This window comes from Fringilla coelebs (genome assembly GCF_963513975.1).
Source record: "Fringilla coelebs genome assembly, chromosome: 3".
Lineage (NCBI taxonomy): Eukaryota > Metazoa > Chordata > Aves > Passeriformes > Fringillidae > Fringilla > Fringilla coelebs.
The window spans coordinates 757,861-770,121 of NC_140030.1; the positions used below are offsets into that span (position 1 = coordinate 757,861).

At 63.2% G+C, this 12,261-nt stretch overlaps 1 protein-coding gene across 1 annotated transcript in view; it reads right to left on the reverse strand.

The window, feature by feature from the left end:
* The window catches only part of ASXL2 (ASXL transcriptional regulator 2), a 33,303-nt gene continuing 21,042 nt past the window's right edge, over positions 1-12,261 (reverse strand). Inside the window, exons 6-10 of the mRNA XM_084202328.1 lie at positions 10,564-10,727; positions 7,882-7,978; positions 6,497-6,602; positions 4,482-5,157; positions 1-2,906 (exon numbers count right to left, since the gene is read on the reverse strand). Coding sequence (XP_084058454.1) covers positions 738-2,906; positions 4,482-5,157; positions 6,497-6,602; positions 7,882-7,978; positions 10,564-10,727 — 3,212 coding nt within the window. The 3' untranslated portion in view covers positions 1-737. The remainder of the gene's footprint in view (positions 2,907-4,481; positions 5,158-6,496; positions 6,603-7,881; positions 7,979-10,563; positions 10,728-12,261) is intronic.

The following is a 12,261-nucleotide window of genomic DNA, read 5'->3' on the forward strand; positions in this document are numbered from 1 at the left end:
CTGGCCAGGCTCCCCTGCTCCCAGTGGGTCAGTGACAGTGTCCAGGACTGAGCTGTTCTGGTCACTGCCATGGCCAGCCCAGCTCCCTGCAGCTCCAGCAGCAGCACACCCAGACACCTCCTCCCTTCAGCCGGGACACTGGGAGAGGGGATCTGCAAACCAGCAACACCAGCCTGCATTGCACAGCCCAGGGGCCTCTGGAACAGAGGGAAAGGCAATGGAGGGAAAGGCTGGCACGGCATCAGTTCCCAGGGATCTGAACTGGGAGCAGCCTGCTCAGGGCTCCTGCCTCGGGGCTGCATCACCACACGCGGCTGGACTCGGATTATCCCGTTCCCTCTGCCAGGAGAAAACTGACAGTGGGCTGTGGGCTGGATCTCCCCGGGGAGAGCAGAGCTCGGCAAACGTGCTCAGAGCAGGCTGGGGTTACTGGAACTGCAGTACAAGTCAAACACTATCTCCTAAAAGATTGAAAAAATATCTTTAAACAAAATAACGTGGCATATTTACATAATTCCTTAAGTGCAAACTCTTGTCACAATTCACGTAGTCGAGCGCGATTTCGACTCCCTGTACAAGAAGGTGCTCTTTCGTTAATGAAAGAAGGACTCTAACTCTGTATTCCTGATTCGGTAACGTGTCTCTTGTGCAAGGCAGTAAAATTCCTGTTTCTTCCCAAGATTCTTCCGACAGCAGCCCCCGGAGGAAGCCGTGCCGCTCCCCGCGCGCCGCCCCCGTTACCGCACCACGAGGCAGGAGACGCAGAGCTTGGAGGGGCCGATGCAGTCGTCATGGCAGAAGGCACCACAGCCCTTGCACATGATCATGGCTTTCAACCTGCAGTAACACTTGGAAGGGGGATCCTCCATGGCGCCGTCCTCGGCGAACCCCTGCACCGGGAGGCTCTGCCCGTGGCCGCCAGAGTTCACGGCCTGCCCGGCGGGGATGGTGGTGACGGTCACGGAGAAGGACATGACGTTGCCCATGGAGCTGGCCAGCTGGTTGCACTCGCTCATGAGCGAGCCCTGCCCCACGTCGGGCGAGGTGGAGACGTTGATGGTGCCGCTGTAGCTGGGCCCCAGGAGCTGCGCCCCGGCGCTCCCGGGCAGCTTCGGGGGGTGCGGGGCAGGGAGCAGCGGGGGCTGCGCCGGGTCTGGGGACGGGGTGGGGGGCCCGAAGAGCTCCGTGCCGCCGTGGCCCTTGCCCCTCATGGCGTGGGCCATCTGCTCCTGTGCCGCCTGCAGCAGGTCCCGGGCCAGTGTGGTGCCATCCAATGCTGGCACCTTCTCCTTGGCTGCCGGCAGCGCCGGGGCTGCCTCGGCCTTGGCAGCCTTCGCCCCCAGGGAGCCGGGCTCTGCAGGGCTGTGTGAGCCCTGCTCCTTCTCCCCCTGCCCCACCCGTGGCTCCTCTTTGACGCCGCTGTGCTCCCGTTCGTCCCCGGAGCTCTCGTCGTCCGCGTCCTCCTCACTGCTGCTGCCCTGGCCGCCCCTGTCCTCGCCCTCCCCGAGCTCTGCCCGGGCGCCCTCGGCGGGGCTGCTCAGCCCCAGGCGGGGCTCGGCGCTCAGCGAGAAGCCTCTCCTCAAACTCTCCGAGCCGCGGCCGTAGGTGGAGATGTTGAGCAGGTAGTGCCCAGACATGGCAGGCTTGGACGTCCTCCTGCCCGTGAAGCCCAGCATGAATCTCTGGCTGGTGGAGCTGTTTTCCACCGGGAAACCTGAGTGCGGGAGGTTCAGCTGCGAGGGCTGAAGGACGGGCAGCAGGTTCTGCCTCTGCACCCTCTTGATGAGAGTCTGCAGGATCTGCTCCTGGGTGGATTTGCTCAGCGCCTCGTGGTGCTGCTCAGGCCCGGGCTCCTTTCCCGAGGGGAGCGGGAAGGTCCTTGGAATGTGAGGCAGAGGCCTGTTCTGGCAGAAGATCTTCCCGAGCTGCGGCGGGGGCAAAGCCGATGCTCTGTCCCCCGCCTCGGCGCCGTTCCCCGCCGCACCGGGAGCTGCCGCCCCCTTCTCTTCCTGAGGAGCCACCGGGACAGTTTTCATTTCTGCTTTGGTCAGCGGCTTGGGCAGGATCTGCTCCAGAGGGACGCTCTTGCCCTGGAGCAGCTGGGTGACCAAAGGGTTGTTGGCAGGAATGCTGGAGCTCGCCCGGGGCAGGGCCCCGCCGGCAGGAGATTTAAGGCTGGCTGCTACTGAGGAGCTGCTGGAGGGTGGGACGGGGGCACCCGCAGCTCCAGCCTGGGCTCCGGGGCCCGTGGGTGGAGGGGGGGACACCAGAGGGGAAGGAGATTTGCCTTTGGGAAGGTCACAGCCGGTCCCCGCTGCAGGACCGTTCCCGGCTGCCGGAGCCCCCCGGGCCGGGGCAGGAGGGGCCGTCCCCGCCCGGTCCCCGCCGGGGGTGCCCGGGGACCCGGGGGTGGCCGTGCCCCGCGGGGGGCTCGGCGTGGCCCCGGCGCCGCTCCCTAGCGCCGGGGCTGCCGCGGGGGCCCCTGGCTGTAGTTGTGCTCCAGGAGGATGGCGAGCAGCTCCCGGCTCCGCCTGGCCCTCCACCTGGGACCGGGGCCCTGGGCCATGGGGAAGAAACCTTCTCGCACCTCCCCCGCTTCCAGTTCCTGCCAGTTCCAGTGCCTTCGCTCCAGTCGCAGCTTGGGTGGCTCCGCCGGGGTCTCTCCCGTCTGCGCCCCTGCCCGGGGGTCTCCCCCCGCCCGGGCCAGGCCCTGGCACGGCTCCCCCGGCCGAGGCGGCGGCGGCGGCCGCTGCCCTCTGAGCCTTGGCCTGCTGGGCTCTTGCCTTGATGTCGGCCAAGGTCCGGGCCCCTGTCCTGCCAGGACTGCTGAGGGACAGGGGGAAGCACGCCCTGGGAGAGACCTGGCCTGCAGGAAATGGCATCGGGGAGATTCTGGACACGGGAATCTGCAAGAGAGCAGGAGGAAAGCACAGCTGAGACACGGGGAACACCCGACCCACAGGCTGGTGTTTGCACTTTCCTCTCAGAGAACTGGGGTGGTGGTGGAGAAATCCCTTTGGAGAAACCCCTCCTGTCCCTGCCTTGAGACTAGAGACATGTCTGACCCTGGGATGTCTCCCAGGCAGTTTTAGGGTGCTGCAAACCCTGTGGCTCTGAGTGGAGCTCGTCCCTCACGTCACCCCTGAGTCCCCAGGCTCCCTCCCCGAAGGGCTGATCCAGCCCCTGCCCTGTCAGCCCCCGTTCCGCTGTTTCACGTCATTTAGATGTAACTTCAGGTGTAATTTTGTATTCAGATGTCCTTTGAGAGGCGTCACCACCCTGCTGGACTCAGCCTTGCTCTTCCCCCCTGCTCACTCATCATTTGTCTCCTCAGTGCCATTGTACAAAGCCATAAAAATCCTCTGAGCTGGAGAAAAAATGCCAGTCATTTACTCTTTCCTTCTAAAACATTTCCCCCAATGTTCCAGCTGACTTTCCCCATGTTTGCTCTTCCCACCATATGTGCTGAGCCCTGCACTGAGCCTGGTGCTGTTGCCCCTGTAGAGATCTCAGGGAGTTCATTTGAGGTTACATTTATTTTCCATATCCATAAAATCCTCACTGGATCCCACTGAGCTCTGATCAACCACTTCACCACTTCATTTCTGGGAGATGACAAGTCTTGGGGACATGTCTGTCCCCATTTTCCCCTGCTTTGCAAGGGAATCTATTCACAATCACCTTCAACTCACTCTGCTGTTAACTGAAATCCCACCTTCTTGCCCTGGCAGCCAGCCCTCCTTCCTGCACGGTATTCCAGCCCTCTTTTATGGACACTTTCCCCAGTTCTGTGTCACTGACAGTTCCACTGATGCTTTCCTGCCTTGGTGCTGTTCTTATCAACATGGTGACAATGATCAGCTGCTTTTAAAGTTTTGACTTTGCAGCCTTTTAGTACAGAAGGATATGAACAGGGCAGCAGAATTCCTGGGACACACAGGACCTGCAGGGATTCAGCTTCTGCCTACGGGCCTGGAGCAGCAGGGCCAGCAGCAGCTGCCTGCTCCTGACCTGGCTCTCAAAGCCTGGGCCTGCCAAGCCTGGAGCGTTCCTGTCCTGCTGCCTCCCCTGCCCATCCCAGCAGGGCCCAATTCCCTCCTTCCTTTCCCAGCTGAGTTCTTGCAAAGGCTCAGCAGCCAAAGAGCCTCTGCTCCCGAGATGTTCCCCAAATTCTCCTTCCCTGCAAACCAGACTGCAGTGCTGTCAGGGGCTCTGCTTTTCACCCCAGTGTCTGGGCTGGCCGCAGGGGAGCCCGGATGGCTCCTGTGGCCCTGCGTGTCCCCAGCTGCCAGGCTCCTGCCCCTCTTCATCAGCAGGGCCCAGCAGAGCCCCCGTCTGCAGCCTGGGACAGCAGGAGCTGTGACAGGGATGGGCCGGGCTCTGGGGGCCCTTCCACCCCGCTGAAGCCAGAGTTTGGGGTTCAGGGCCCTGGGGGAGCCCCCGGGGAGGCCCAGCCGTGGCTGTGTCCCTGCCGGGCTCACCTTGAGCGGGGGCACCCGCGGCACCGCCGCCCCCGCGCCGGGAAAGGGCTGCCTCCGAAAGGCGGGCTGGTGCTGGCAGGGCTCAGCCACACGGGGCTTCTTCTCGGGGCTGCCCGCAGCTTCCTCCCCGCTCTCCGACTTCCTCTTGAGGGCCTCCACCCCGACCTCCATGGCCTCGCTCCCGGGGGGCTTCTCCCCCTTCTCCTTCTCCTTCTCCGGCGTGGCCGGGGCTGCCGCGGGGCTCTGTGCCTTCGCCGCTCCCCCGCCTGCCTCGGGGCTCTTTGGTTTGCTCGGGGCACCCAGAGATTCCTTTCCTGGTGCCTCCTTGGCCGCCCCAGGCTTCCTCTGCTCCTCTGCCCCGTGGCTGGCGGCGCTGGGCGGTTTCTGGGGCAGGGTTTCTCCCGGGGCTCTCTCCCGGCCGGGCCCGGGCCGCTCGCCGGCTCTCGCCGCTCGCCGCTCCGGGGACGCCTCGGCGGGCTTGGCTGCCTTGGGCTGCGGCTCCTCTCTGCCCTCCTCTCCTGCTCTCCTGCCGGCTGCTGGGGCTGCCTGGGGCTCCGAGGGGGACGTGGACGTGCCCTGCTCCCGGCACGGGGCCGGGGGGCTGCGGGGCCGGCCGGGCTCTGCCGCCTCGGGCTGCGCTGTCAGTCGCTCCGACTCCTCGGGGCTCAGCCCAGAACTGCCAAGGAAAACAGAGACTTTGCTTTGTAAAACACCCCTGCAAAAGCATCCCATCCTCGGGAAATGGAGGCAGGATTCTCGAAATAAGCTCCCTAAAGAAATGTCTCACACACCCAATGATATGCCACCATCACTGAGAACGTTCCCTACTGGTAATCCTTCCACAGGAAACAGAAATCAGCAGCAGAGATTGAAAACAGCCAAATGCAATACATGGAACCCTGGGTAGCTCCAGGCCTGCTCCAGACACCAATTTTCCAGGCTGCAAACCCAAAGGGTTTGGCAACAGTGAATACTTCCCTGTATGAGCCCCCAGTGCCCCCTCTGCAGCTCACACGGTGACACTGGCAGGGGGGGACACTGAGAAGGAAGGGTCCCAGCACCTCTTCAGGAGGAACATGGTGATTACCCGAGTGATGGCTGGGAAAAGTTTCTCCTTCTGAATTAACTTCATCCATCCCTCTCAGTGATTTGTCAAATTGGGGTTTTCCCCCAAATATAACCCCGTGAAGGTCTGGTGAATCTGTGGATTGGCTCCCCCAGACCAAGCTCCCAGGAGCTGAGGGAGCTGAGCTCCTGCTCCGGCACACATCCCCTCCACGCTGTCCTGCTGTCCCCTGTCCCCCTCACACCCCAGGACTGGGGCTGTTGTCACCTTCCCACGAGCGCACACCTGGCTCAGGTGGCTGATGAAGCTCCTGGTGAGCTGCACTCCCAGCCTGGTGTATCCCTGTAGTTGTTCCTACAGCCTGTAGGGACACCCACAGCATCCCAACCACACCACGGAATGGCAGGAACACCCCCAAGGCTCTGGAGGGTTAAAACACCCAGGATGAATGGGGGCACAGTGGCTGGCAGGGTGAGGACAACCCCAAACCTGGCACAGTGCAGGGCTAGAAATTCCTGCTCAGTTATTTACACCTGTGTGCTCCTTCCAGGTCTCTCAGCAACTCAGAAACCCCAAATCCTCCCTGTAGCCCCAAAGGATGGGAAACCCCTGAAGCAAGAGGAGGCAGAGAAGGAAAGCTTGGCAGGTTTGGGGGTTTCAGGTGGTGTGGGTCTGGAGATGTGGGAATGCAGGTCCTGACTCTGAGGTGGGACACACTCAGCCACCCCAGCTCCAGGAGGGCAGTGGGGTGGCGCCAAGCAAGGAGGGGAAGAGGAGTGACATGCCAGGACACCCTGCAGAGGATAAAGGGTGACAAACCTCCCACCTGACCTGGATCCCGCTGGCATTTCCCCGTTTCCTGGAACCAGCTGAAGCCAGGAATCTTCCTCAGGCTCCAGGGAACCCGGTGTCCATGGATGGACAGCCCAGAGCACAGCTGAGCTCTCACCTCTGCCCGTAGTAGCTCTCAAAGAAGTGCTCCTTCCACAGCTCCACCTTCTTCTCCTTCTCGATCTCCTGCCGGATCCGCAGCTGCATTTCCGGGGTGAACTCTCCTGGGGATGCAGAGGGGATTTCTGAGCCAGGGAAGGGCTGGCTAACGGGGCAGGGGGCCAGGGGAGGGCTGGCTAACGGGGCACAGCCCCGGGGGAGGGCTGGCTAACGGGGCAAGGGGCCGGGGAAGGGCTGGCTAACGGGGCACAGCCCCAGGGGAGGGCTGGCTAACGGGGCAAGGGGCCAGGGGAGGGCTGGCTAACGGGGCACAGCCCCAGGGGAGGGCTGGCTAACGGGGCAAGGGTCCAGGGAAGGGCTGGCTAACGGGGCACTGCCCCAGGGGAGGGCTGGCTAACGGGGCACTGCCCCAGAGGAGGGCTGGCTAACGGGGCACAGCCCCAGGGGAGGGCTGGCTAACAGTGCAAGGGGCCAGGGGAGGGCTGGCTAACGGGGCACTGCCCCAGGGGAGGGCTGGCTAACGGGGCACTGCCCCAGGGGAGGGCTGGCTAACGGGGCAAGGGGCCAGGGGAGGGCTGGCTAACGGGGCACTGCCCCAGGGGAGGGCTGGCTAACGGGGCACTACCCCAGGGGAGGGCTGGCTAACGGGGCACAGCCCCAGGGGAGGGCTGGCTAACGGGGCAGGGGGCCAGGGAAGGGCTGGCTAACGGGGCACTGCCCCAGGGGGGTGTCCCAGGAGCCCCTGCAGCCCAGGCTGCTGCTCCAGTGGAACAGGGCAGTCCAGGGAACGGAGCTGGGAAGGGAATGGAGCCCCAGGAGAGGCTGAGGGAGCTGGGAAGGGGCTCAGCCTGGAGAAAAGGAGGCTCAGGGGGGACCTTGTGGCTCTGCACAACTCCCTGACAGGAGGGGACAGCCAGGGGGGTCAGGCTCTGCTCCCAGGGAACAGGGACAGGAGCAGAGGGAATGGCCAGAGCAGACTCAGAAGAGCCTCACCACCCTCCCAGGGCAGAATTTTCCCCAATTTCCCATCCAAACACCCAAAGGGATGGCTCAAAGCACTGAGCACCCCATGCCCTGCTCTGGAACAGAATTTCCCTTCTCTGCCCCCCAGCAGTGCCTGTGTTTAGGGGCCACAACCCCAGAGTGCCTCAGCTCTACTGTCAGTTCAGATTTTAAACACAATTTTCCTTCTTTTCTCATCTCTTCCAGAGATCTCCTGTGTCAGTTCAACACAGAACTCCCCCTGCAGCCCCCTCCCACCCTGAGCCCCCCAGCTGTGGGCAGGGACTCCCTGCAGAGCTGCAGCTTCTCCAGGGGCACCCTGCAGGCTCCCCCAGCCCCATCCCAGCCCCTCCCCAGCCGGGGGTCCTGGGCAGGCTTTACCTTCTGACAGCCGCTCCTTCCAGCCCTGCGCAGCCGAGGTGAAGAACTCGTTGTTGAGCGCGGAGCTGCTGAGCTTCATCAGCCCGTCAGGGCCCACCTGGGGAGACACAGCCTGCTCAGCTGCTGGGCATAGCCTGGGCACAGCCTGCTCACCTGCTGGGCACAGCCTGGGCACAGCCTGCTCACCTGCTGGGCACAGCCTGGGCACAGCCTGCTCACCTGCTGGCCACAGCCTGGGCACAGCCTGGCCACAGCCTGCTCACCTGCTGGCCACAGCCTGCTCACCTGCTGGCCACAGCCTGGGCAAAACCTGCTCACCTGCTGGCCACAGCCTGAGCACAGCCTGCTCACTTGCTGGCCACAGCCTGGGCACAGCCTGCTCACCTGCTGGCCACAGCCTGCTCAGCTGCTGGCCACAGCCTGGGCAAAACCTGCTCACCTGCTGGGCACAGCCTGGGCACAGCCTGCTCACCTGCTGGCCACAGCCTGCTCACCTGCTGGGCACAGCCTGGGCAAAACCTGCTCACCTGCTGGCCACAGCCTGGGCACAGCCTGCTCACCTGCTGGCCACAGCCTGCTCAGCTGCTGGCCACAGCCTGGCCACAGCCTGCTCACCTGCTGGCCACAGCCTGGGCACAGCCTGGCCACAGCCTGCTCACCTGCTGGCCACAGCCTGGCCACAGCCTGCTCACCTGCTGGCCACAGCCTGGGCACAGCCTGGCCACAGCCTGCTCACCTGCTGGCCATAGCCTGGGCAAAACCTGCTCACCTGCTGGCCACAGCCTGAGCACAGCCTGCTCACTTGCTGGCCACAGCCTGGGCACAGCCTGCTCACCTGCTGGCCACAGCCTGCTCAGCTGCTGGCCACAGCCTGGGCAAAACCTGCTCACCTGCTGGCCACAGCCTGGGCACAGCCTGGCCACAGCCTGCTCACCTGCTGGCCACAGCCTGAGCACCTGCTGGCCACAGCCTGGGCACAGCCTGGGCAAAACCTGTTCACCTGTTGGCCACAGCCTGGCCACAGCCTGCTCACCTGCTGGGCACAGCCTGGCCACAGCCTGCTCACCTGCTGGGCACAGCCTGCTCTGCTCACCTGCTGGCCACAGCCCTGCTGTGCTGGGCCACACCTGGAGCAGGGGAGCAGCTTTAGTGTCCAGCCCCGTGGGGACCAGGATTTTGTCCCACAGCTGGACACAGCGGAGCCTCAGAGGGGCACACTGAAAACGTGGTGCTCTTCAGAGGGGCACACTAAAAATGTGGTGCTGGGGAGGTTTATTTCTCCCAGCAATTCTGGAGGATTTGGGAACACTCCCACCAGCCCAGCCCCAATATTCAGCCTGGCCTTGGGCACTGCCAGGGGTCCAGGGAGGGCACCCTGTGCCAGGACCTGCCCAGCCTCACAGGGAACAATTCCCAATTCCCAATCTCCCATCCAGCCCTGCCCTCTGGCACTGGGAGCCATTCCCTGTGTCTGTCCCTCCATCCTTGTCCCCAGTCCCTCTCCAGCTCTCCTGCAGGCTCCCTCCAGGTCCTGAACAATGACAATTATTATTAGGTGTCAATTATTATTAGTATTAGGTGACCATGATGTCACCCAAAGGTGGATTGGCTCTCCCCTGCCCCCGTGCCCCTCTCCCCACAGGTACCACAACAGGAACAGGATCTCAACCTGGCATCCCCCCCTGCCTGCCCCAGAGACCTGCAGGGGGGAGCAGCACAGGTGAGTTCTGTAGCTGGATAGCCCAGGTGAGTTCTGCACCTGTGTGGGACAGCCCAGGTGAGTTCTGTACCTGTGTGGGACAGCCCAGCCCAGGTGAATGTGTTCCTGGGGCAGGGCAGCCCAGGTGCATTCTGTATCTGGGGCAGCCCAGGTGAGTGCTGTAGCTGGGGCAGGGCAGCCCAGGTGAGTTCTGTCCCTGGACAGCCCAGGTCAGTTTTGTCCCTGGGCAGCCCAGGTGAGTTCTGTAACTCTCTGGGACAGCCCAGGTGAGTTCTGTCCCTGGACAGCCCGGCCCAGGTGAGCACTGTCCCCGGGCAGCCCAGGTAAGTGCTGTAGCTGGGGCAGCCAAGCCCAGGTGAGTTCTGTCCCTGGACAGCCCAGGTGAGTTCTGTACTTGGGGCACCCCAGCCCAGGTGAGTGCTGTCCCCGGGCAGCCCAGGTGAGTTCTGTCCCTGAGGCAGCCCAGCCCAGGTGAGTTCTGTCCCTGGACAGCCCAGGTGAGTTCTGTACTTGGGGCACCCCAGCCCAGGTGAGTGCTGTCCCCAGACACCCCAGCCCAGGTGAGTTCTGTCCCCAGACACCCCAGCCCAGGTGAGCGCCGTCCCCGGGCCGCCCTGCTGAGTTCTGTCCCTGGAACCCAGGTGAGCGCCGTCCCCAGGCCGCCCAGGTGAGTTCTGTCTCCAGACACCCCAGCCCAGGTGAGCGCTGTCCCCAGACACCCCAGCCTAGGTGAGCGCTGTCCCTGGAACCCAGGTGAGTTCTGTACTTGGGGCAGCCCAGCCCAGGTGAGCGCTGTCCCTGGAACCCAGGTGAGTTCTGTACTTGGGGCAGCCCAGCCCAGGTGAGCGCTGTCCCTGGAACCCAGGTGAGTTCTGTACTTGGGGCAGCCCAGCCCAGGTGAGCGCTGTCCCTGGAACCCAGGTGAGCGCCGTCCCCGGGCCGCCCAGGTGAGTGAGCCGTACCTGTCGGTCTACGTCGGGCAGCAGCAGCAGCAGGCGCTGCTGGCCCTCGGGGGGCAGCAGGCTGAAGGTGTGCTTGTTGATCAGGGCCCGCAGGTTGGTGTTCACCAGGATGGAGTCCGGCGTCTCCACGTCGATCTCGGCGCAGCGCGCGCGCTTCAGCTGCCCTGGGGGAGCACACCTGGTCACTCGCTGCCCCCCGGGCCGACTGTCACTGTGGGGGCTGCCCCAGTGTCCTTGGAGCACACAGTGACATCATCTGTCACACCGGGGCTTCCCTGATGCCTCAGTGTGACACCTCGTGAGAGGGCATCCACGGGCATCCACGGGCATGCACGGGCATCCATGGGTATCCATGGGCATCCATGGGCATCCACGGACATCCACGGGCATCCATGGGCATGCACGGGCATCCATGGGCATGCACGGGCATCCATGGGCATCCATGGGTATTCCACGGGCATCCACGGGCATAGGGCATCCATGGGCATCCGTGGGCATGGGGCATCCACGGGCATCCATGGGCATCCGTGGGCATGCATGGGTATCCACGGGTATCTATGGGCATCCATGGGTATCTATGGGCATCCACGGGCATCCGTGGGCATCCATGGGTATCCACAGGCATGGGGCACCCATGGGCATCCATGGGCATCCGTGGGCATGGGGCATCCACAGACATCCACAGGCATCCACGGGCATCCATGGGCATCCATGGGCATCCGTGGGCATGGGGCATCCACAGACATCCACAGGCATCCACGGGCATCCGTGGGCATGCATGGGTATCCACGGGTATCTATGGGCATCCATGGGTATCTATGGGCATCCACGGGCATCCGTGGGCATCCATGGGTATCCACAGGCATGGGGCACCCATGGGCATCCATGGGCATCCGTGGGCATGGGGCATCCACAGACATCCACAGGCATCCACGGGCATCCATGGGCATCCATGGGCATCCGTGGGCATGGGGCATCCACAGACATCCACAGGCATCCACAGGCATCCATGGGCATCCATGGGCATCCATGGGCATCACGGGCATCCGTGGGCATCCATGGGCATCCCTGGGCATCCCTGGGCATCGTGGGCATCTATGGGCATCCGTGGGCATCCGTGGGCATCTATGGGCATCCCTGGGCATCATGGGCATCCACTGGCATCCGGGGCATCCATTTGTCCGGGACCATCCTGGGTTCACCTGGGCTCAGCCCTTGCTGGGCTCTGGTCCTGCCCAAGGTGGGTCCATTGAGGAGATCCTTTCAATAAATCCCTTTGGCCTTTCTATGTTTCAGGTTCTGTGCTGCTTGTGGGTCTGGGCTCCATATTATGGGATGGCGAGCTCTGTGCACAGAGCAGTGAGACAGAACAATTCCTGCTCCAGCTGGGCACCAAGGGCAAATGATCCCAATCTCAGCCCAGGAGCACAAACCCCGTGGGCTGGAGAAAGAAAAACAAGCAGGGTGGGACTGCAGGGGCTGAAGCTGGGATGGGACAATGAACTGCAAGGTGCAAATGGAGCAGAACTTATAAAAGTGACAGACCCCGTGACTGAGTGTCCCTTTTGGGACCATTTTGGTTCATTTTGGGGCCGTTTTGGTTCATCTTGGGTGCAGCCCTGGCTGGGCTCTGGTGCTGCCCAAGGTGGATCCATGCAGGAGATCCTTTTCACAAATCCCTGCTTTATTCTGTAGCTC